A 26,336-nucleotide genomic window follows, 5' to 3' on the forward strand; every position below is an offset into this window, starting at 1 on the left:
AAAGAGGGTAACATGGAACCCCCAATACTGATAGGGGTAAGTGTGGCAAGCACCACCTCTCCACCCACCCCACCCCCACTCTTCTCAGTAGGATTCTCACACTTAGGGATTCTCTGCTTCCTGAGCAGAAGCTAGTCCTATAGGGGAGGCTGGCTCCCCAGGGACAAAACCGAAGCCCTCCTCCCACCTCCTTCTCTCCCCTCTCTGCCCCCTGAGGCAGACTGGACACTGGCAGGACATGTTCTTCCCACCTCGCCAGCACACACGCATGGACAGAATGGAGAGGAGGACTCACAGAGAACAACAACGCGACAAGGACCTGTGGCACGTCAAGTTATACAGTTTAATCCCAGGAGAAAGGTTTCCTCTCTTCAGCTGTATCTTCCCTCTGGCAGAGCTTCAGATGTCTGCTCCTTTCTCCTCCTGCCTTCCCCCAACCCTGCGGATTAAGCATCACTGAGGAGGGGGAGAGTAGGAGGAGTCTTGGTCACTGCTGAGAAGGCTCTGGGTGAGCCTCACAAGGAATCCAAGTCGGGCTGTAGCGATCTCTGTTTATAACTTCTCACCTTCACCCTCAGCCTCCCTAACTGGTTGTTTTGTTTCACTCTCTCTTCCTAAAATGAAGCTGCTTGCCCTGTCACTTTTCCTGCTGTCCTTCTCCACCGCCCCTCCACCTCGCATATGAAAGCGAAAGTGATGGGGGAACCTCCTCACCTGGAGAAACAAAACCAGGAAACGGCCCAAAACAGGAGTAATTAGGCTTTTGAAGTCGGTGTGGCTCTTGGTGAGAGGGTGGAGGGAGAATTGAAGGTGTTGCCTTGCCGGCAGCATTATATGGAATGTGAAGGGCACCCGCCTTCCCAAGGACCTGCTAGGAGGAGATGTCTTTAACCCATAATGCTGATGCTGAGAGGTTTCAAGGCTGCAACAGACAGATCTGTGCTAAGACCAGAATAGTCCAGAGCTGCTCAGACCTCCAAGAGCATTTGTTCTGGGCTCCTACTGTGACATAGCAGAGCCAGGTGAGGGGATAGAACAAGGCCTGGGCACTCTTCCTTCACTCCCCTTGTACTGGCTGAGTCTCATGAAATTGGAATTAATCAGAAGAGCCCATGTGAACACAGGACAGGCAACAAGGCTTAAAGGAGACTCATGGACAGACTGGACTGCAGTACTCCCTAGTATTGGGCGCTCCATGGGGCACCCCACTTCTTCCTGTATTGGGTTGATGACATCTTTTTATCCCACTCCTTTTAAAAAAAATTATTTTATTTAACTTCATTTATTTACTTACATACTTTTGACCAGAGAGGGAGAGAAAGAGAGCAAGAGAGAGGGAAAGTGAGAAAGCAAGCCGCCAGGTCTGGGACTCATCACAGTCGGCCATGTGAGAGTCCAGCACTCTTAACCACCACGCCACCTGACATCTTGCATCCCCCCAGTGGCTGGAGGTCAGCCTCGTGTCTCCTGTCTCCTCCCAAGGATCCAACCCAATTGTGATTCTGGGCTATAGGATCTTATCATCTTCACGGTCCCTCTGCTCCCTTCACCAGGCTGCACTGCGGCATTCCCACCTCAGCCACCTCCTACTTTTATTCTCAGTTTCTACCTGTCCTCACTCCCCTCAGACCCCACACCCTCACTGCCACCTGGATATACTGCCTGACATGGCTGCTGCCACCGCTGCCTTACAAAACTGGGTGAGCTCTTTCACCATGCCTGGCCCTACTTTCCAATTTGGGTGCCCCTCCTGCTACCTGTCCCCTCGCCAGTCCCTGCTGGGCTATGTGCTCCCTGAGCACAGAGGCTATGCTGTCAAGTGGATGGCAACACCAGCTGGCCCAGGCAATAGTCATATGAGGCTCTTGTTCACCCTTCTCTATTCCTCTGAGCCAGTTCCATAGCTTCAGACAAGTTCTCTGAACTTCTCCTTTATATCCCCCTGAGCTTATGTGCCTGTGTCACCATGACAGAAACAATTTAGTGACTCCCATTTCTATAGGGCAGGCTGCAAATCCCTCTTCTTAGCATTCAGGCTCTTCATGGCCTCTCATTCTCCTCCACAGCTGCCTCGTGGGTGCAAACAATCTCCTAGAAGGGAGACTCAGAGCCTACCCTGCCTCTCTATTTTCTTGGGTTTGTGGGCCCCTTACCCCCAAAGGCTTGGCTTAGCTGTCACCTGTCCTCCACCCTCAGGAACCTCCTCCCTGCACCACCCCTCAAGGCTTGCCTTCCCTGTATCTGGCACACTATCACTTCTCAGAACTGATGTGGGATAAAGGCCTCATGTCAGCTGGCCTCACCGCTGGTCCAAGTGGAATGTGGGGTGAGTGAAGAAGACGGCACAGGAGTGTAGGCACAAGGTAGAGGGACAGATTCTGGTTGGCATGAGAAGGCACTTGGCGTTGGGAGAGGTTGCTGTTGTGGATGGCGGGTAGGCTCAGTGTGGAGATGCAGGGACCAAGAGAAGCTGACCAGGCAAGGCAGAGCCCAGCAGCACAGGACCTGGGGAGAATGGAGCAAGGCAACTGGGCTTCTCAGGCAGGACCTTGGACACAGCTCCCAAAGTTGCCATGCTTCAACGTGGGCCTACAACCCTGTATGTGTCTTCCCAAGAGGCCTGCCCGCTTCACTCCCCCTCTCCTTTGCTTTCCCTTCTACTCATGTCTGTCCCTCTATCCATCACTATTTTTCTGTTTCTGTATCTCTCACTCTGTCCCTATTTCTCTCTCTATGTATTTCTGCCTCTGTTTCTCTCTGTTTTTCTGTCCCCACACCCCTGAAGCTGGGGTGGCATTTGCTAACATACGAAATGTATAAACTGGGAGAAATCAGACACCAGGCTTCCCAGTGTTGTATAATCAGGGACACAGGATGTGATGCCTCCCCACAATCACCAACAAACCAGCCTTCAGGAGAGGCACTGTCAGAAATGGCCACAGATGAAATGTCATGGTCAGGTGGCTTCTGCCACATACTCACCAGGATCAATACCCAGCATGTTGAGTCGTGGCACACCCCTTCCAGAGTGTAATGCTCATCTGTCATCCTGACTCTTTCTGACTCTATTGCTAAAGTCCTTGGTGTGCTGTCTGGGGTTCAAGTTCCCCTAGGCTGGCTGCTCTTCACTTTCATTGGATTTGTCTTTTTTCCTTCTTTAATGACTTTTTGTTTTTATTTGCATAAACCTCTAGACTCCTTTGTAGCAGGGAGCATAGGATGAGTAAACACAATCATAATGAATAGTGTTAGAGGGACTATACATCCCCTGAAGACAACACTTCCCCTGGGTCCCTTGTGCAAATCTCTTGCCTGTGGGGATGAAAGTTCTAGTCTCCAGTCACCTCTGCCATCCTTCTGCCCAAGACAAAGAAAACAGAGCTTGGACTTGTCATCTCTGTCCACAAAACATGATCGGTGCTTCTGAATGCATAGTCTAACATCCTGAGCCCATCCGTGAGCAATCTGTCACCTGTCTGTGAAGAAATAAGTAAGACAGAACTGGAAAAAGTACTTGGCAACATCCTAGCAGTTTGACAGTGCTGCAACATTTGTATGTAATTTACAGTAATGAATTGGAACTTTTTTAAAAGAATTATTTTATTTAACTTTATTTATTTATTTAAATTTGAACATAGAGATTAAGAGAGAGAGAGAGAAAGTGAGAAAGCAAGCCACTAGGTCCAATAATCAAGCCATGGTCAACCATGTAGGAGTCCAGCACCCTTAACCACCATGCCACCTGCCAGCCCCAAACTGGAGAAAAGAAGCCAGCAAACCAAGTACCTCTCTAGCTACTCTGAAAAGTACCTTCTGTACCTACTGGCCATTCTGAAGTTGTTCTCCATCCAGCTCTTATTGTCTAAATTTGGACTCAAACACAAAATGTTGCATTTGACCCCTTTTTAAATTTTTTAAAAATTATTTACCTAATTTTTATTTATTTATTTATTTTAATTTGACCAGAAAGAGACAGAGACAGAGAGAAAATGAGAAAGCAAGCCAGGACTCAAACTGTGGTCACCTACACAGGAGTCCAGCACCTTAACTACCACACCACCTGCTGGCCCCTGCATTTGCCCCTTTTAAGAGTAAAGTATTGAGAACTTCAAGACTGAAAAGTTTCAGGAGAAGATTCATTTTGCATCACTGAGGACTCCAGAAAGGGGAGCTGGGAGCCAAGATTGTAGGTGTCAAGGAGGCAGATTTGTAGCTCAGGGTAGGAAAAGTCTTCCTAAGGATGAGAGCTAGTGTAGATTATGGTATCTGGGAAATGGTGAGCTGCCTATCCCTAGAAACTGAGGCTGAGAAAAAAGAGCCAGCTGCAGATGCACTTGAAAGGTCCTAAGATACCAGTCACAAAATAGAGTGTCATGGTCCCAGGGTCACTGTGACATCAACAGTCTAGCAGATGCCACTAAACCCCTAAACTCTATGAGGTGCAGTTTAAGGAATTTCAGATCAATGATGAACTGTCAGATAGGTGTTCTGTTCATGGAGGGTCTTACAGAGGAGGTCTAGGCTCAGGCCACTGGCACAGAGAGGGATCCAGGGGAACCAGCAGTTAGCGTAATGGCTATGTCGCTGGACTCCCACGTAGTCGACCGCGGTTCGTGTCCCGGACCCGGTGGCTTAAAACTCACGCCGGGCGCGTGTGCGTGCGTGCCCAAGATCCTGAGAGGAGAATGGAGGAGAAGGGATTGCGGTGTGACCATCCCCCCTGGGGGGTGATTTCTCGCTTTCTGTCTCTATGTCTCTCTCTGTCTGTCTGGCGAGCGCACGCGCCCTACAGTGAAAATCTCTCCAAAAAAAAAAAAAGAAAAAGAGAGGGATCCAGCATGGCTGTGACCATCTTGGCCCTGCTATCTGCTTGCAGGAAGACCTTCCCTTTATAAATAGGCACTTCCATGGCCCCACATTATCAGGGTTGTGACATTCACATTCGATGAAGGGCCATTAAGGTTGTGTTTAAGGAATGAAAGAATAAACACACAAAGGGAATCTTTCCTGTGAAACACAGACACTGATTTGGTGGCCTGAACTTGGAGGATAGGAAGACACAATGTTATGTTTTTACAATGCTCCCCCCACCCCAACCCTCACTGAGTTCCTAGTTCTGAGGCTGGGGGAATGGCTGCCTCTGCCTTGGTCTCCCTCCTGGCCTCCCCAGGTGACACCCTGGAGGTGTCTCACACATTGGCGCTTCCACATTCCTTCCCCAGCTAAACGTGCTGCTGCTGCCGCCCAGGGAAGCTGGCAAATGCATGGCCGCGGGCATGGGAGCTTCTGCCGCCTGCTGGGACTCGCTCAAAGTATGTGTCAGTAATCCTGCTCGGCCCGGTGGGGCAGGAGGAGGTGCTGGCTGGGAGGGCTCCAGGCAGAGCCACGCAGCCTAGGGCAGGGAAGGGGTGGCCCCCTGACACCAGGGGCCTGGGGGACCCCACCCCAGCTTAGGAGATGCCTCAGCTCCCAGAGAGTATTTTTCCAGGCTATTCCTGTTTCTTCAGTGCCCACAAGTGAGTAGGAAGAGAAACTGGAACCTTGATGGTGGCAGTGGTGGTGGTGGTAGGGTCTCTTAGGTAGGTTGGCACTTTTGAGGCAGTGCTCAGTCCACTCCAGAGAAGAAAGACCTCTCTAGTGAATCTGGGTAGCCTTCATCTAATAGGGAGAATGGCCCCAAACTCAGGACCTCAGAGCTGAGGACAGAAACCTCATCCCCACCCACAAAGAGGATTCAGGATAGGATAGACACTTCCCAGAGGCCTCACCACCCCAGCAAAGCAGAGACTCACCTCCCAATAAGGGATCTCCCTGGCAGAGACTCCTCCAGGTCCTTTTTGTTCCCTTGAGGCCTGCACAGAGTCATTATATCTCACCTGCCTGGATCTGACTGTGTGCTTCCTGTACCCGGCTCTGTGCCAATGAAGGACTAGAGAATATAGGGCCTCCATTAGCAGGAAAGGCTCCTCCCACTCCAAACACAAAAGGACATGCAGGAGGAAGTGGCCAAGAGCCGGAAGGGGTGCCTGGAAAGTGGCTAGCAGAACTAGCCAATTCCTGAAAGAGGTGGTGCTGGAAGACCTGGAGTTAAGATGTGCCCCAACTTGGGACCAGCAGTTAGGCTGTGTCGCTGGACTCCCACGTAGTCGACCGCAGTTCAAGTTCTGGACCCAATGGCTTAAACTCACACCGGGCATGTGCGTGTGCGTACCCAAGACCCCGAGAGGAGAATGGAAGAGAAGGGATTGCAACATGGCCATCCTCCCTGGGGGGGTGATTTCTCACTTTCTGTCTCTCTCTTTCTGGTGAGCACACAAGCCCTATTGTAAAGACCTCTCAAAACAAAACAAAACAAAACAACAACAACAACAAAAAAAAAAACAAGACATGCCCCAACTCTTCTATCAGAAAGAGCCACATGAATCAAGCAGAGCAATGGAGAGCAGGGAATGGACCCACCTGTTGGGTCAATATTCACCATCTCTCTCAAAGCCTCAAACAGAATATGGTCCAACCACCTCATTTGAAAGATGGGGAAACTGAACCCCAGGAGGGGAAAGGGAGAAATAGAAAACAAACAAGTGACTAAAAGAGCTGGAGCCAGAGCCACATCCTACCTTCCAAGCCTAGTTGAATGCCACTGGCTTTAGCACCCCTGCCGAGCCTTCTCCAGAAAGAGATCCTTCTTCTTGCCCCTGCACTTGTTATACCTGCATTGAGAATGGCTCTTAGGTCCCTACTTGTTCTTGGAGTAATCCCAGAAAATACAAACACAGAACCATACCCTCAGTTCACTGCTGCCCCATTTGCCAAATTTTACTACAAAAAGAAACCGACTCCAGGAAACCTAGGAGCTTGCCAGCTCCTTGAAGACTTGCAAGAAAATAGTAGCCAGGCCATATAGCTTCTCTGGAACTGGATCTGATGGCTACAAGACAATGACAAGGACCCCATGCCCACCATCACTGGGGAGGGAAGTAGGACCTGAGCCCATGCCCTACCATTCACCCTGAACCTCTGTCCACGGAGCTGCTAATAACCTCCAGTGCCACCGCACAAGGATGGTAAAATTCACATGGCATCAAATAGAGGCTGGAGGCCATCAACCCAGGGAGGCTGTCAAGGGCCCATGCTGGGCTGGCCTGCTGCCCGCCTCAGAGTCCTAGGCCAATCTTCTTCCTTCCCTGCATGTCACAGCCAGCGTCTGCTGTATCCCTGGCAAGGTGCCCAGCCTTTCGACAGGAGCAACAGAGGGAGGGAGAAAAACCATTAGTGCTTGCGGGCTGTGGGTGCGGCTCACGTGGCCCCGGCCACAGGCTGGAATCGTGAGTCTAGGGACCAGGGGCTGCTTTCCAAAACCGCATTCATATGTATTCTGAATTGAAGGTGATGCCCTTCCCTTAAAAACAAACTCTGATTAAAACAAAACAAACACTAGTGGTGTTAATGAAAATCTGGAAGGAAAAAAATCTGACCAACATAATACCAGCACGATCAGTGGTACTTCTGTTTTATTCATAGGTGCACATTTTTCATAAGGATAAAAAAGTGTATTCCGCTTTGGAAAGCGTACTGTCACGTGTTAAATGTCTCTTGCACATCTGGCACCGTCTCTACAATTATACCAGGCTCCTTGGTGCTGAAGTGCTGTAATCTACTCACCTACCTTGCCATTGGCCCTTTCTTCTGTGTGAAAGGTCTCTCTGGGACTGAGATTCTGGGGAAAAGTCACAAAGCAAGGAATGTCAGGATGCCTCAGAGAATCGAAGTGTTTGGGACACTCTGATGTTGTGGGGCCTGAGGGACATTTGGATATGATGTCCAGTTGGTCAGTGGTACAGCTGATGGGGAAAATGGGCATCTTCTGGGACACCGTCCTGCCCAGTGGCATTGGCAATGAGAGGGGAAATGGAATGCATTCCTCATCCTGTGAATCACAGCAGCCAGGTGCAAGGAATGCTTGCAGCCTCTCCGCCTTTCCCTGGGGGCTGGGCGGGGACCACATTTTCCTGCTGTTCCCACTGCCCCCAAGGCAAGGTCTGGACCTCACCATGACCCAGACCAACAATAACAGGGGGTAAACAGGGAACAACAAATTATGGGGTCATCCACCTGGACCAAAGACAGAAGTGTGGCCTGAACCAGGACACTCTATTTCCTTGTATGAGTGACCTTAGTAAAGACCTTCTGCCCTGTCTAGACATTGACTTACACACCTGTATAGCATATAAGAGGGTGAGAAAAAGATTACAGAATTCATCTGAGGCCCCAGAAACTCAGGTAGGAGCTCAGGGTGGGCTGCTAAATTTTAATGAGGGGCTGAGTTCACATCCATCTCAGGAGTGCTGAACATGACAGAAGGCACTGGTTTCGCTACTTGGCCTGCATCATCTCTTGGGCTCTGTAAGTATGAGCCACTGGCCAAGACAGTTAGAGCTTTGGGTCCATTGACTCCTGCCCCTATCTAGGCACCCTACCTCTTCTAGGATATCTCTAGTCTTTTGATCTGCTGCTACCTTTCCCTCTTCTTAGGATCTTTTGGACTTCCAGAGAGCTTCTAAAACCCTGGGGAAGTTATGCTTGTGATGACTCCCAAGAGACTGGGCTAGAGGGAAGCAACTGCCCCCAAGGACCTTCGAGACCTCTATAAAAATTGATACCAGACCATGAGAGCAAAAGGGTTTAGAGTCAAAGAAGTCTTAGAAGGTTTCACGTCAGTGGGTGCCTTTGGAGTCTTAGAATGTCTGAGCCAAAAGCAGCCTCAGAGACTGCAGAATCTGGTAATTCTTAAACATCTGTATGCACCAGAGTGCCCTGGAGGGCCCAGTGACATTCCATTTCTCTGACCCAGCGGGTCTGAAAAAGTGCTCATCCCCAAACCTGGATTTCTCACATATCCCTTGTGATCTTGATGCTGCTGGATCTCTAGCCATGCTGGGAGGAGCCTCCCCTAACCCAACAGCCTCCCAAGAATCCCAAAGTAGCACCCTGGAGTTGACCAACTATGCAAGATCTGATGATTGAGGGCCATCACCCACATCACCCTAGATGACTGCCTTATGATGAGAGCAAGGAAACCCCTGAGATGTTTCTTGTCTTTAGCCTCAAGGTGGTTGTTTTGTTCATGACATTTATGTTTGAATCGTGCATCAGTGCTATTTTGCACAGTCGGGAGTTTAATAGATTTGAAGGGCATGGTAGGACATTGGAAAGGGGAGCCCTGGAAGGCCAACATACTAGAGTCTCTTTTCTGCCATATTCACTTTGGCAAAGGATCCATCCTCTGAGTCTCAATTTCCAGATGCAGAAGATTCCCATGAGTACCACCTATCCATGTGGTATGGGTTGGAAGGAGTCACATTACAGTGCCTCTCAACAGGTCTTTGATGAGCCCTGCCAGGTGATGGGGCAGGTGGGAAGCATAAGCAGGTGGGGACCAGATTAGGAGACAGGCAGTAGTTAACTGTGGAGCAATGCTAATGGCTTGAAGGAACTACCCTATGATCCAGCAGTCCTACTGCTGGATATATTCCCAAAGAAAAGGAAATCGGTATGTTAAAGAAATATCTGCACCCCCATGTTTATTGCAGTACCAGTCACAATAGCCAAGATGTGAAATCAACCTAAGTGTCCATTGACAGGTAAAGAAAGAAAATGTGAAATATATCCACAATGGAACACTTACCACTAGAAAGGAAAGAGCTGTGGTCAGCAAGTAGCATGGAGGTTAGAGCAGCAAGGTCCCACATGACTGATTTCAAGTCCTGGACCTGTTGGCTTGCAAAACAGGTGGGCTGTGTGAATGTGCGTACATGCCCAAAATCCCAAGAGAAGAATGGAGAAGAAGGGATTGTAGGATGGCCATACCCTTTAGGGGTGATTTCTTTCTCTCTCTTTCTCTCTCTCTCATATGAATGCACATATCTCTATAGTAAAATAAATAAATAAATAAATAAATAAATAAATAAATAAATAAATAAATAAAAGGAAAGAGCTGTCTAAAGTTGAGGTGAGAAGTTGATGAAGGCAACCATGGCAGCTCAGATCTTTGGAGTTTACACAAGAAGGAGCTCACAGAGGTGATATCCCCTTGAAGCTCCTTTTTTTTTCCCCCCCTTTGGGCTCAAGAAGTTTAGGTGGCACTGAAATTTGGGGAAGGTAGAGAAAATCCAGTGGGAGAAGAGCAGGGAGATTTTGAGTCTGTTAGCTCCTGTCATTGACAAATGAAACACATTTGGGGAGTCCCACAGCCCATAGTTCTGCAGGTTGGAAGTCTAGATGAGGTCATCTTGTTCTTTGCTCAAGGTCTCAGGAGGCCAAAATCAAGGCATTAGCGGGGGATAAAGAAGAATTTGCCTTCAGCCTCATCCAGGCTATCCTGGTAGGACCACGTCTCAAGAACTGACTGGTTGTTGCCTGAGGTCGTTCTCAGTTCCCAGGGACCATGCTCTGCTCCTAGAAAGTGATACCTTTCTTCTCAGAGCCAGGATCAGCAAGGTAAATCTCCATACTTTGCATCTCTCTCTGACTTCTGAAAGTGCACATGTGATTAGATTAGCTCAGATGTTGACCCTAATTTACATCTGTAACATCCTGTGGGGGGTGCTTAGGTGAGGGACTTTGTGATCATGTCCTATTTCTGGGTTTGGAGAGGTTTATGGCCAGGTAAGACACTGTCTCCTGAAAGGGAGAGCAGCTGTCATCACCTTCTTTCAGATGAACAGCCACCCAGCGATCCTACCCAACTGCCCAACTGGCAGTAGAAATCAGTGAAGAGATGACTGGTGGGTAGCTGGGTCCATTTCTAAATCTCAAGTCACATTCCTGCAAATGGTCATAAGCAGCCCCTGAGTGCCAGCCCTGCCCCACCACCACATATGCGCACGCACACACACACACGCACACGCACACACACCCCAGCAGGCTGCAACCCAGAGTTCTGAAATGGGACTGGAAAATGACATGCTTATTTCCACCCAGCTCTACTTGTGGTCAGGCCTCGCCTTCAGTTGTGAATGGAGGTGATGAATGGTAGCAGCATCCGTGGTTTCTGAGCTTTTCTCATTGGGAGAACACAGATGCTTCCATCTTGGATAATAGTTGGTGTTGAAATTACAAATGCCTCTCTCACTGTTCTAAAAGCTCTGTAGGAACTCAGCCCAGGTGCCAGCATTAAGAAACATAGGCATGCACTACAGAACCAAGCACTGTTCTCCACCATGATAACTGTGTGTCAATCCACTTGGCTCCTTGTAACAGTATTTCTTCCTTCTCCACTTGTGAATTTGGGATGGTAATTTGATAATTTGGTCATAGTACAGAGAGTTTTAAATGTGCTGGGACCAGCAGTTAGCATAATGGCTATGTCGCTGGACTCCCATGTAGTCGACTGCAGTTCGAGTCCCGGACCCAGTGACTTAGACTCATGCCGGGCGCGTGTGCGTGCATGCCCAAGATCCCAAGAGGAGAATGGAGGAGAAGGGATTGTGGTGTGGCCATCCCTCTTGGGAAGTAATTTCTCACTTTCTGTCTCTCTGTCTTTCTGGCAAGCATATATGTGCCCTATGGCAAAAACCTCTCCAAAAAAAAAAAAAGAATAAATGTGCTGAGGCCGCACCTGATTTTTCCTCCTGTTCATATCTTATATAACTATGGCTCATTTGTCAAAACCAGAAACCAGCACTGGTGCATTCAGACCAGCTAAAGGCAAACCTACTTCCCCTTTTGGGGCTTGAATATCTTTTTCTGTCCTAAGATCAGATCTGGGAACCCAGGTTGTTTTTGATGTCATATTTTATATGTCCTGAAAATGTACTCTATGAGTGGGACCCTGAGGAGTCAGGTCCTCTAGGTGCCCATTGGTGGAATGCGTCTCAGTTTATAGGGCCCCTCCCAAACTCAGGGCTGCCACTGTTCCCTGGCAAGATCCCAAGATGGGCTTATCTGTCTTTTATTGCAGGAGAGCATGACCCCGAGTCAGCCCCTAGCAGTCATTGCTTCCTTCCTTCCTCGGACCCTCTCTTTCTCCTGGTCCCCAACCCCAGGCCAGAGCACCACCCCCTATTTATTCCCAGAGAAGAGTGGGAGAAAGGAGTTACAGATCATGGTTTTCTGAGCATTGATTAATGGGGGCAACAATCATTGATTTGGCTTATCTAAAAGCTGGATCCTGGAGGCTTTGGAGGAGGGATAGTACATGTCTAGTTTGGAATTTTTATATGAGTTTTTGGGGTTTTGAGAGATTTTTGGAATAGGGTGTGTGTGCTCACCAGAGAGACAAAGAGACAGAAAGTGAACAATCACCCTTCCCCCCATTCTCCTCTCAGGATTTTGGGATTTGGGACATGCACACACACATGCTCTGTGTGTTTTAAGCTGCTGGGTCAAGGAATTCAATCACAGTTGGTCACATGGGAGTCTAGCACCGAGACTTTTTATATGATTTTTAAAAATTGACTCAAGTGATCCTTCAAGCCCAATTTAAATCCAGCAACCAGATGAGCTCACTTGACGCTTTCCTACCCCTTCCTCATTGGATGGGAGCCCCCAGTTCTTTGCTTTTCTCAGACAGGTTCTGCATTGCCCTTGCTCAGGCCTTCTTGGTAGCCTGGCCCTCTAGGAAGAGAAACATCTCAGGAAGCAACTCAAAGAACTCAAGGGGCCCTCATGTCCAGAGAAGGCAGGAAATCCTCCTCTCACGCACCAACCTGAAGTCCATGAGGGCAAGCAGCAGCAAGCCAGTCTGGGTTGATAGAGGCTGAAGCAACTGGAGCCACATCTGGGCTGGCAGCCGGCGCCTGCACCCTGGCCCTGTTCGTGTGGGGAGGTGGCGAGCCAGGGCCTGCCCAGGAGAGGGTGGCAGGTGGGTGCTGACTCAGCACCCTAAGAGGAAGGAGGCTGGGGAGAGGCTGTAAACTTGGGAGTCCCCCTCTTTGCTTACCCTGGAGACCAGGGACAAGGTCACTCCTCCCTGCCCTGATTTAATGAGGCAAGAAGGTCTGACATGCCAGGTTCTGTGCTCTCTGCAAAAGCTGCAGGGTTCCGGGAGTGGGCAGAGCTCTCTTTGTTAGCATGTCTCTCCATCCCCTACCATCGTGGCCCAGCAAAACTTCCCTATGGCAGAAATGTTCCCTACCTAACTGTCTGATGCAGGGTAGCCACAGGTCGTGAGGAACACATGGACACAGAGGGCTGACTGTATATTGGTAAATTTACGGAGCAGGCCTCGCACTCAGCATCCTAAGGGTGAAATCCAGCCACCTTGCTATATGTGTGCAAATTCATTGCTTTTAATTTCAGAGTAGCATTTCAATGCAGGAGTAAACCAGCATTTCTTTGTCCACTCTCCTATTGCTGGATACTTGTGTGGCTTCCAAGTTCTTGCATTCATGCTCAGAGCTCTGTGACTCTTCTAGAACACATCTTACTGTGGACATATGTGTTTATACCTTTAAAGTAAATAGCCAAACTGGGCTTCTTGGCTCTCTGGGCAAATATGAGTTTAGTGGTGACTTTGGGCCAAATCACAGCACACCACCCTCCATTCTGTGTTCTTGGGATCAGCCTTTGCATTCTCTAATGGCTTTAGGGTGTTGCATCTTGCCCCTCAAATGCACTTGTGTTCCCAAAGCAAAAGGTCTGTCTCCTTCCCTAGAGGGAGGCCCAGGATGGGCAGGTCTCCTGGACCCATTGTTCTAGGCTAGCCTTGTTAACTTCCTTGTCCTTTTCCTCAATAGGTCCCTGGCTGTTGGTCCTCAATACTCCTCTTTGGGCACCCAGCCCATCCTGTGTGCCAGCATCCCAGGGCTGGTACCCAAACAGCTGCGCTTCTGCAGGAACTATGTCGAGATCATGCCCAGCGTGGCCGAGGGTGTCAAAATTGGCATCCGGGAATGCCAGCACCAGTTCCGAGGCCGTCGGTGGAACTGCACCACTGTCAACAACAGCCTGGCCATCTTTGGCCCTGTGCTCGACAAAGGTACATGAGGTAGCCCAGAGGGAGGGTGGGGAGTAAAGCTGCCAGGCACTGCTCTCTGACCAGAGACAGCAGGCTGTGGTGAGGGCAGTCTGTGCTCAGAGTCTAGAACATGAACGAGTGTCTACCTCTTGCTCTGCCTTGATGTTCCTGTTCCCATCTGTGAATGGGGAGAGAAGGCACCTGTACCACGTGGGCATTACCTAGAGCCCTTCCACAAAGCACTCACTGGGATGAGAGCTGTGGGGCTTAGGGATGACTTGGACACATAGGATCACCCTGATACCCCTCCTCTTTCCTCATCCCCAAAAGGGAAATGAACAAGTGGTTGGCTCTCGAGTGATGAGGACAAAGCTAATCACAGAAGACTTCTCTCAGGAGCCAGGACTTCAGGTGACTTAGAGAGAAAATACAAAAATTAAAAATGTCTACAAAAAGACAGAGTCTATGGGCACCATGAAAAGGCACAGGCACAAGGGCAGAAGATCAAGGATGCTGGATTTAATGGTTGATTCCGGGAAGAGGAAGACAATGAGAGGGTGGGGCATTAGTTCACTGTTAATGAAGAGCAAATCATTACAAAATGTAGAGGCTTAACATAATAATTGTGTGTTGTCTTCCACTGTCTGTGAGTCAAAAGAGCAGCAGTCCATAGGTGGAGCTGGCTTCTCCTCAGCTCAGTTCATTCACATACACATTTATGTGAGGCTGGCTGTGTGCCAAGCACCACAGGGACCTTTGCCTGTGCCTGGGATCCCTTACGGTATGGTGACTGGGACCACAGGGCTTGGAGGAAGGGAGATGGAAAGAGGACCAACAAAAAGTGGAACAGAGAGGTGAGAAAAAGAGATAGACAGAGACAGAAATATGCAGAGCTAGAGGGAGAAACACAGAGAGATGAAGAGAGAAAGATGGAAAAACAGAAATGGAAGGAGAGAGAATGAAACAGGGATATATGGAGAGACACAGAGATGGAGGGGTAGAAAGAGATGGAGAGATATTGAAAGAGAGACAGAGATCTGGAGAGACAGAAAAAGGCACTGAGCGATAGAGACAGAATAAGAACAGCTACACAAATGGAAGCTTTAGCATAATTATTTAAAAATTAAGGTGAGGGTTAGCCCATGGCATGGTGGTTAAGGGAGCTCAATTCCATATAGCTAACTTGGAGTTTGAATCCTGGCCCCAGCAGCTTGCAAAGCCCAGCGTGGCCGAGGGTGTCAAAATTGGCATCCGGGAATGCCAGCACCAGTTCCGAGGCCGTCGGTGGAACTGCACCACTGTCAACAACAGCCTGGCCATCTTTGGCCCTGTGCTCGACAAAGGTACATGAGGTAGCCCAGAGGGAGGGTGGGGAGTAAAGCTGCCAGGCACTGCTCTCTGACCAGAGACAGCAGGCTGTGGTGAGGGCAGTCTGTGCTCAGAGTCTAGAACATGAACGAGTGTCTACCTCTTGCTCTGCCTTGATGTTCCTGTTCCCATCTGTGAATGGGGAGAGAAGGCACCTGTACCACGTGGGCATTACCTAGAGCCCTTCCACAAAGCACTCACTGGGATGAGAGCTGTGGGGCTTAGGGATGACTTGGACACATAGGATCACCCTGATACCCCTCCTCTTTCCTCATCCCCAAAAGGGAAATGAACAAGTGGTTGGCTCTCGAGTGATGAGGACAAAGCTAATCACAGAAGACTTCTCTCAGGAGCCAGGACTTCAGGTGACTTAGAGAGAAAATACAAAAATTAAAAATGTCTACAAAAAGACAGAGTCTATGGGCACCATGAAAAGGCACAGGCACAAGGGCAGAAGATCAAGGATGCTGGATTTAATGGTTGATTCCGGGAAGAGGAAGACAATGAGAGGGTGGGGCATTAGTTCACTGTTAATGAAGAGCAAATCATTACAAAATGTAGAGGCTTAACATAATAATTGTGTGTTGTCTTCCACTGTCTGTGAGTCAAAAGAGCAGCAGTCCATAGGTGGAGCTGGCTTCTCCTCAGCTCAGTTCATTCACATACACATTTATGTGAGGCTGGCTGTGTGCCAAGCACCACAGGGACCTTTGCCTGTGCCTGGGATCCCTTACGGTATGGTGACTGGGACCACAGGGCTTGGAGGAAGGGAGATGGAAAGAGGACCAACAAAAAGTGGAACAGAGAGGTGAGAAAAAGAGATAGACAGAGACAGAAATATGCAGAGCTAGAGGGAGAAACACAGAGAGATGAAGAGAGAAAGATGGAAAAACAGAAATGGAAGGAGAGAGAATGAAACAGGGATATATGGAGAGACACAGAGATGGAGGGGTAGAAAGAGATGGAGAGATATTGAAAGAGAGACAGAGATCTGGAGAGACAGAAAAAGGCACTGAGCGATAGAGACAGAATAAGAACAGCTACACAAATGGAAGCTTTAGCATAATTATTTAAAAATTAAGGTGAGGGTTAGCCCATGGCATGGTGGTTAAGGGAGCTCAATTCCATATAGCTAACTTGGAGTTTGAATCCTGGCCCCAGCAGCTTGCAAAAGACAAGCCAGGTGTGTGTGCATGCATGCCCTCAATCCCGACAGGATGAAGAAGTGGAGAAAGATTGTGTCATAGCCATGCCTCATCGAAGAAATTTTCTTTCTCTCTCTCTCTCTCTCTCTCTCTCTGGTCTTTCTCTGGCAAGCACATGTGCCCTCTGGCAAATTTTTTTAAAAAGTGAGGTGAAACTCACACAACATGAAATTAGTCATTTTAAAGCATGCAATTCAGGAGCATTTAGTACAAAGAATTACGCAACCATCATTTCTGTCTAGCTTCAGACATTTTCATCAGCCCAAAAGGAAACCCAGTACTCATTAAGCAGTCTCTCCCCATTTCTATCCCCTCCTCCAGCCCCTAGAAATTACCAATCTGCTTTCTATTCCTACGGAGTTACCTATTCCATTTTTTTTTTTAAATAGAGATGGAATCATACAGTATGTGACCTTTTGTGCCTGGCTTATTTCACTTAGCACAGTGACTTCAAGGTTCATCTATGCTATAGCATGTTTCAGCACTTCGTTCCTTTTTATACCTGGATACTACTCCATTGTACGGGTAACCCATATTTTGTTTATTTATTCATCTATTGATGGACATTTAGGTTGTTTCCTATTCTGGCCACTGTGACTTACGTGTCTATGAATATTCTTTAACAAGCATTTGTCTGAATCCCTGTTTTCAATTATTTTGGAGTTTATACCTAAAAGTAGAATTTCTGGGTCCTGGGACCAGCAGGTGGCAAGGTTAAGATGTTGGATTACCATATGGCCAATCATGTTTTGAGTCCTGGACTCAGCATCTTGAAAACTAACAAATAAATGGATAAATAAATAAACTAATTTTTTTAAATGTCTGGGTCATATGGTAATTCTGTGTTTAGCCTTTTGAAAAATTATCATACTATTTTCCACAGGAGCTACACCATTTTACATTTCCACCAGCAATGTCCAAGGATTCCAACTTCTCCACATACTAATTCTTGTTATTTTTTCTTCTCTCTCACTTTTATTTTTTGGAGAGATTTTTGCTATAGGGCGCGTGCGCTCGCCAGACAAACAGAGAGAGACATAGAGACAGAAAGCGAGAAATCACCCCCCCGGGGGGATGGTCACGCTGCAATCCCTTCTCCTCCATTCTCCTCTCGGGATCTTGGGCACGCACGCACACGCGCCCGGCGTGAGTTTTAAGCCACCGGGTCCAGGACGCGAACCACGATCAACTACGTGGGAGTCCAGCGACATAGCCATTACGCTAACTGCTGGTTCCCTCACTTTTATTTTTTAAAGCCATCCTAATGGATATGAAATAGTATCTCATTATGGGTTTTAGTTGCATATCCCTAATGGCTAATGATGTTGAACATGAGATTTTTTGCACTTTTTTTTTGAAAGGTTTTTGCTATAGGGCACGTGTGCTTGCCAGAAAGACAGAGAGGGACAAAGATAGAAAGCGAGAAATCACCCCCCCGGGGGGATGGTCACGCTGCAATCCCTTCTCCTCCATTCTCCTCTCGGGATCTTGGGCACGCACGCACACGCGCCCGGCGTGAGTTTTAAGCCACCGGGTCTGGGACTCCAACCGCGGTCGACTACATGGGAGTCCAGCGACACAGCCATTACGCTGACAGCTGGTCCCTCTATGTTTTTTATGAAGACGGTCTATTCAAGTCTTTTGCCCATTTTTAAACTGAATTGTCTTTTTGTTGTTGAGTTGTAACAATTTTCTTAACATATTCTAGATACTGAATAGTTATCAGACATATGATTTGCAAATATTTTCTTCTGTTGTGTAGATCTTTTTTTTTCATTTTTGTGATAGTATCCTTTGCACAAAAGTTTTTAAATTTAGTGAAGTCCAGTTGATTTAGAGGTCATATTAAAGTAAGCATTACCTAATCTAAGATCACAAAGATTTACACCTATGTTTTCTTCCAAGAGTTTAATAGTTTATTGCTACAGTTAGATGTGTGATCCATTCTGAGTTAATTTTTTATATATGGCATGAGTCAAAGATCCTGCCACAAAGGATGCTTTGAATGTGGAAATTCAATTATTTTAATACCACCTGTTGAAAGACAGTTTTTCCCTATTGAATATTCTTGACGCCCTTCTCAAAATAAATTGGTCATAGACATATAGGTGTATTTATAAATTGGTTGTAAATGTATGGGTTTATTTGTGGGCTCTCAGTTCCATTCTATTGGTCTACGTTAATACCACACTATTGTGATTGTCATAGCTTTGCAGTATGTTTTGAAAATGAAAATTGTGAGTCCTCCAAAAAAATTTTTTTTTCTTTTCAAGACTGTTTTTGCTATTTGGGATCCCTTGCAATTCTAGGATCAATTTTAGGATCAGTTTTTCCATTTCTGAAAAAAAAAAATAAAGACAGTTGGGATTTTGCTGAGGATTGCACTGAATCTGTAGATTGCTTTAGGAAGTGTAGTCACCTTAACAATGTTAAGCCTTCCAATCTAAGAACTCAGATATCCTTTCATTTATTTAGGTCTCCCTTAATTTCTTTCAGCCATGTTTTATAGTCTTTTTTTTTTTTTTACTTTTTTTTTTGGGGGGGGAGAGATTTTCACTGTAGGGTGTGTGCACTCGCCAGACAGACAGAGAGAGACATAGAAACAGAAAGCAAGAAATCACCCCCCAGGGGGGATGGTCACGCCGCAATCCCTTCTCCTCCATTCTCCTCTCGGGATCTTGGGCACGCACACACACACGTGCCCGGCGTGAGTTTTAAGCCGCTGGGTCCGGGACACAAACCGCGGTCGACTACATGGGAGTCCAGCGACATAGCCATTACGCTAACTGCTGGTTCCCATGTTTTATAGTCTTAAGTGTACAAGTCTTATACCTCCTTGGTTAATATATTCCTAAGTATTTTTGTTTGTATCTTTGATGCTGTTATATCTCCCTGGAATTGTTTTATTTCATTTCAGACTGGTCATTGCTAATATATAGAAATGCAATGTTTTATAGAAAAATATAATTTTTATATTTTGAATCTGTATCTTGCAACTTTGCTTAATCTGTTTATTAGCTCTAAGAGGATTTATTTGGTAGATTCCTTAGAATTTTCTACATGTAGGATGATGTCATCTGTGAATAGAATCCATTTTACATCTTCATTTTCAATTTGGGTGGCTTTTATTTCTTACTTAATTTCTCTGGCTAGAATTTCCAGAACTATGATGAATAGATATGGTGAAAGTGGACATTCTTGCCTTTTTTCCCAATCTTAGGGTGAAAACTTTCAGCCTTTCACCATTATGTATAATGTTAGCTGTAGGTTTTTATCATATGCCCTTATCAGGATGCTCTGAGTGGCAGCAACTTGTTCATTTGATTTTCAAGAAACATCCATCTCTTCACCACTATTCCTCCTTAAGAGAGCTCTCTTTCTCTCTCTCTTTTTAAAAGTTATTTCTTTCTTACATGATAGTTAGAGACAGAAAGAAAAAAAGAAAGATAGCAGTACCATCAGCGAGATTTCATGTCATGACTGTCCTGTCCCCCAGTCTTCCCAGCTAACCAGGACCATAGGCATACATGCCCAATACATACAGGTTGACCAGAGAGCCAAACCCATAATGTTCCTTATGGATTCAGCCTCACCTGAGCAGTGTGTTACCATTGAACCATCAAGCTGCCCTCCTAAGAGAGTGCTGAGTTAGGGGGGGGGGAAATTCTGACTCAGAGAGATCAAAAGAGACAGACACAATCCTTCAGGGCTAGTCTATTTTTCTGCCTTTGAAACCATCTGTCTACCCTGGGAACACCAGCTATCTTCAAAACTTCACTGTTCTAGGAAAGGTGCTAAGGCATGGCCAAGTGAAACCACCAACTCTCCTACCATGCCAAAGTCATTGTTTTCTCGATTTAGCATTTGTTTGGTTCTTTCCAGAGATCTGACAGTGTTGATTCTTATTTTATTTAATTTTCTTTCTCTCTTTATTTCTTCCTTCCTTCCTTTGTTCCTTTCCCTTTTTCTTTCATTTTGACCAGAGAGGGACAGAGCAAGAGAAAGCGAGAGAAAGCCTCCAGGTCTGGGACTGGAACAGTGGAGTCCAGTGTCCCCAATCATTATGCCACCTGCCAGCCCCCAGTGACAGTGTTTATTCTAACCATTTTTGCTCAGTTTGCCTTTTTTTTTTTTTTTTTTTTTTTTAATGACTCTAAGAGACATTCTGGGTTCTAGGGTAGGGGACACAGATGCCGTTTGACAATGTATCAACGTCACATGGGAGATCAGTATAAATGGTGGGATATGCATGGTATGACCTCCCTGGACAATGCCATCTGCCCCAGGATGGGTCAGTGAAGTCTTGCTAGCTGAGTCAGGGTCCCAGGGATCATGGCTATGCTAAACATATAGTCAGCAGCAAGGGCAGGTCCCAGGGAACCTGAGAAGACAATGGTGCTGAAGGAAGGCTGTTTAGGCAGAAGTAGAGCAGGTCACTTTGAGAAAGTTTTGCTAGGGAATCTGCAGTCATGGGGAGTATTACTGACAGGATGGCCAAGGCCATGATCCATTTCACCTTTTTACAATCCTCCTCCTCGAACGACTTCCTCATCTTGTAATGGGCAGCTCCAGCCTCTGTTGCTCTGGTCAAAAACCTTGGCGGTCCCCGGTGAATCTTCCCTCTAGAAAGTCCCATCAGCAATACATTTAGTTTCAGTCCAAAAACCCTGCCACTTCCCCAACAGCACTCACACCTTCCTGACTCCCCTGCAGCATTGCAGAGTTCCTATGGAGTCATTTTAATTAGACCACATCCCTCCTTTACTAGCCCCTCCAGAGCTTTCAGTTCTCTCAAATCTTCTGGCCCCTGGCTCTTTTCCCTCCTACTCTCCATCCTCCCTGCTATAGTTGAGATGTTTGTATTCCCCAAATGCCTGTGTTGAAATCCTACCAAGTTAGGTGATAGCATTAGAAGATGAGACCTTTCAGAAATGACTAGGCCATGAGGGTGGAGCTCTCATGAATGGAATTAGTTCCCTTATAAAAGAAGCCCCAGAGAGCTATCTCACCCTTTTCACTGTGTGAGAACCTAGTAAGAGGGTGCCATCTATGAACCAGGAAGTAGGCCTTTGCCAGACACAGAACGTGCCACACCTTGACCTTGGACTTAACAGATTCTAGAACTGTGAGAAACAAGTATCTGTACTGTATAAGACACTCCATCTGTGGTATTTTGTTACAACTGCCTACATAGATTAGACACTCCCTGTCCCTCTCTCCAGCCCACCAGCCTCCTGGTTGCCTCTTAGACCTGGAACATGGTCTTATCCAGTTGTTCTGCCAGGAACATTCTTTCCTGTTGTTGGCATAGCCTGCACCTGGTTCCCTCAGGCTTCCATTCTTATTCAGGCTTATCTTCTGTATGATGTCACACCCCCACCCCCATGCTGTCCTATCTCCCTGGCCTGACTTCATAACAGTGGCAGCCCCCTCTTCTCAACCCGCTGTGAGCTTGGTGAGATCCACCTTGCAGACACTTGATATGTGTGGAAGGAAGGAATGAGCTTGCTTCCACCCAGCAGCCTGACCATGAGGGAAGGAAAGAAAGAGACTGACAGATGGGAAGGTGCCCTAGGTCCTAGAAGCTGCTGGCATCAAGCATAGGCTGGCTAGGAGGGCTTCTGAGTGGGCAGCCGACTTTACCTCAGGAGCTGGTGGGGCTCAGCTCAGGCTATTCATTGGGTCAGTACCTTCTGAGGTTTGGTAGTCACAGCCTCACCCCTCAGGAACTGGGTGTTCTTTATGTGGAGGACCACTCTGTGGGACAGCAAGTCAGGGTAGGAGAGTCCAGCTAGAAACCTCAGCTCTGGTTACTGCAGCCTCAGGATAAGGAGGACATCTACAGAGAACATGTCAGGGGTCCTGGACAAAAAGAAACTAGATGGGAGGGGAAACCTATGGTGGCGGTCTCCCTGTGACCTTGAACTAGAGTCAATTCACTTCCTGGAGCATTAGCGTCCCCATCTATAAAATGGGAGAATAATTGTAGCTTGACAGACTTCATAGAGCTGCTGGTTGGAGTAATTATATAGTGGCTCCCCACAGAGTTGGGTGCCTGCGCTGCATGGGAGGAGTTAGGTCCTCAGGGAAGTGTGGCTCATCAGGCATGTTGGGGAATGTGTGTGGTGCATTGTGTGTGTTTGTTGAGTGTGGATGTGGTTCATTGTGATGTGATGTATGTGTGTGTGTGTGGATGTGTAGTGCTTGTGTGTGATTTGATGTGTGCACATGCATGTGTGTGTGTACATGAGTAAGTGGTGCATGGGCACATGTTCATGTTTGAGTGTGCATATAGGGCAATTGCTGCCCTCATGGATCCCCATGCTGTGTCATGGCCGGTGGTGGCATAGGTTGGGGAAGGCATGTACAACACGTATACCTTGGCCAAGGGGACCCGTTGCCATGTAGGTACCTGGCTCCAGAACCAGGATGAGGGTGACCAGGGTCTTCTGTTCCCCTAGGTGAGTAGGAAACAGCGGGAATTTTGAGAAGAAGGCAGAAACTTGTCCAACAAAGAGCCACCAGGTGACAGAACAAATCTGTGTAGGGTAGGATAGGAAGGGACACAGTCATTCCCTAAAGGCCTTGCAACCATCTGGGCAGTCTTGGTGGCTAAGCTGCCACTACCTAGAATGACGGACTGTCTCTTGCTTGTGGGAGTTGGGAGGGCCCCTGAACCACCTCACAACTCCTGCCCCTAGGCAGCTAAGCCAGGCTGGAGACCAGGAGAAACCAGCTGAGTGAGTCACATCAGTGTTTACAGCAAAAGTGATCCCTTCATTTCACAAACGAGGAGCAGACACCAGGGAGGGAATCAACTTCTTCTTGGCATGACCCTGCTCAGAGAGAGCTGGTCCATCCTCCAGGCTCAGGGAGGGGGAGCCGTCTAGTCAGTGTCTGGATTGGACCACACCTGTAAAAAGGCACAAATTTGCAGATCGGAATCCCAGCCAGTAGATTGGCTTTCTCTCATGTCAGTTTATAGCACTACAACTATGCCTCAGGCTGCCTGTGAACACATGCTGCTCTAAAACTCCCAATCCATCAGAACTCTCTTCCTCTTTAAGGCTGAATAATATTCCATTGCATGGCTAGACCACATATTACTTGCCCATTCATTCACAGATGGACATTTGGGTTGTTTTCACCTTTTGGTACTAATGAATAATGCTGCTGTGAACATTTTTATATGAGTATTTGAATAGTTGTTTCGACTTCTTTGGGCCTGTACCATAACTTAGAGTGGAATTGTTGGGCCATAGGGTAACTCTTATGTAATATTTTGAGGAACTGCCAAACTTTTACAAAGTGAGTCATTTTATTATACATTCCCATCGACAATATATAAGGGTTCCCATTTTTTTTTTTTGTTGAGAGGTTTTTCGCTATAGGGCAATGTGGCGTGTGCGCTCGCCAGACAGAAAGAGACATAGAGACAGAAAGCGAGAAATCACCCCCCAGGGGGGATGGTCACGCCGCAATCCCTTCTCCTCCATTCTCCTCTCTGGATCTTGGGCACGTACACACACACGCCCGGCGTGAGTTTTAAGCCACCGGGTCCAGGACGCGAACTGCAGTCAACTACGTGGGAGTCCAGCGACATAGCCATTACACTAACTGCTGGTTCCCAAGGGCTCCCATTTCTTTACATCCTCTAGTACTTACTATTTTCTATCTGTTTTATTTTATCCACTCTGGTGAGTGTGAAGTGATATCTCCTGGGTATTTCATTTGCATTTTCCTAATCCTTTTCTCTAACAACATTGAGAATCTTTTCATGTGTTTATTGGCCTTTTTGGAGAAATATCTATTCATTTTTCAACCCATGGTTTAACTGGGTTATTTGTCTTTTTTGTTCTTGAATTGTGAAGTACTGTATACAGTCTGCATAAAAGTCCCCTATTCAAAATTTGATTTGCAATTTTTTTTTCTCATTCTATGGGTGTCTTTTTGCTTTTTTGAGAATGTCCCTCAGAAAACAAAAGTTGTTCATTTTAATGAAGTCCAATTTATCTACTTTTTATTTGATTGCTTGGTTTTTGATGCTATGTTTAAGAAGCCAGGGGCCAGCAGATGATGTAGCAGTTATGTCACTGGACTCTCATATGGCTGACTGTGGTTTGAGTCCTGGACGCAGTGGTTTAAAACTCACACCAGGTGTGTCTGCGTACAATCTCATGCTCCTGGGAGGAGAGTGGAGGAGAAGATATTGCTGTATGTCCATCCCCGCTAAGGGTTGATTTCTTACTTTCTCTCTCTCTGTCTCTGTCTCTCTCTTTCTCTGGCAAGTGACCACACCCTAAGGCAAAAACCATTTAAAAAAAAAAAGAAAGAAAAGCAAAAAAAAAGAAAACAAGGCCAAATCCAAGGTCATAAAGATTTATTACATTTTTGGGGGGTTAAGAATGCTATAATTTTGTTTTGTTTTAGATTTTGCCATGGGGTGTATGTGCTCACTAGAGAAAGCTTCATTCTCCTCTCAAGATTTTGGGTACACAAGCACAAGCATCTGGCATGTTTTTCAAGCTGCTGGGTCCAGGGCTTGAACACATGGAGTCAGCCATGTGGGATCCAACACCTTAATTATCATGCCATCAGCTTCCATTCTCCTTTTGGGATTTTGGAGGAGTCTGACATGATTTTCAAGCCACAGGGTCCAGGACTCAAACTGCAGTCAGCCATGTGAGAGTCTAGCACCTTAACTACCATGCCACCTGTTGGTCCCATTTATTATTTTTTTTTCTTCTTTATTCATGATAGAGCATATATGCATGCATGTCATAAGGAGAGGGAAAGGAAAATGAGCACCCTCCATAGGGTCTGACCATGCCTCCATTCCTCAGCTCTAGTCCTTTAGCCAGTTGGATCTTGGGCACTTGCATGTGTGCCAGCATACTTCAGGCTGACTGGGCTAGAGAGTCGAACCTCAGTTACTATGTGGGCTTCAGCTACTCGTCAGTAGTGTATCACCACTATGCCACTGAGCCAGCCCCGTGTTCTTTTGCATATAGAAATCCACTTATTCCAGCACCACCTGTTGCAAAGACTATTCTTTCCCCCATTGAATGGTCTTGACATACTCATCAAAAATCAATTGGTCTGGGGCTGGCAGGTACCGTGCTGGTTCAAGGCACGAGATTCCCATATGGTTGTCTACAGTTCAAGTCCTGGGCCCGGCGGCTTGCTTTCTTACTTTCCTTTTCTCTCTCTCTCTCACTCTGTCCCTCTCTGGTCAAATTTAAATAAATAAATAAAGTTTCATAAAAATAATTTAAAGAGAAAAAAACATCAGTTGGACCAAGCTGTATGAATTTATTTCTGGAGTTTCTCTTTTATTTCATTTTTCTATGTGTCTGTCTTTATGCCATTGCCACAGCATTCTGGCTACTGTGGTTTTGGAAATCAAGAAGTGAGAGGCTTCCAACTTCATTCTTTTTAAAGATTGTTTTGGCTACTCAAGGTCATTTGTAATGCCATATGAATTTTAGGATCACCTTGTCAATTTCTGCTTAAAAAGCTTGGATTTTTAGGGATTGTTTGGATATGTAGATCAAGTTGGGGGATATTATATTAGTAGTCTTATATTTTCTGATCCACAAACATGGAAATTCTTCCATTTATTTAGACCTTTAATTTATTTCAATAACCTTTTGTAGTTTTCAGTGTACAAATGTTGCACTTGTTTTGTTAATTTACTCATGAGTATTTTATTTATTTATTTATTTATTTATTTGAGAAGTTTTTGCTATAGGTCACATACACTCACCAGAAAGACAGAGAGAGACAGGGAGACACAGAAAGCGAGA

At 46.7% G+C, this 26,336-nt stretch overlaps 1 protein-coding gene across 1 annotated transcript in view; it reads left to right on the forward strand.

Moving 5' to 3' along the window:
- WNT3A (Wnt family member 3A) overlaps nt 1-26,336 on the forward strand; it is a 60,496-nt gene that overhangs the window by 2,018 nt on the left and 32,142 nt on the right. Inside the window, exon 2 of the mRNA XM_006146970.2 lies at nt 13,737-13,978. Within this exon, the coding sequence (XP_006147032.1) occupies nt 13,737-13,978 (242 nt within the window). The remainder of the gene's footprint in view (nt 1-13,736; nt 13,979-26,336) is intronic.

This window comes from Tupaia chinensis, unplaced genomic scaffold (assembly GCF_000334495.1).
Source record: "Tupaia chinensis unplaced genomic scaffold, TupChi_1.0 Scaffold000197_1, whole genome shotgun sequence".
In the NCBI taxonomy this organism is placed as follows: Eukaryota; Metazoa; Chordata; class Mammalia; order Scandentia; family Tupaiidae; genus Tupaia; species Tupaia belangeri.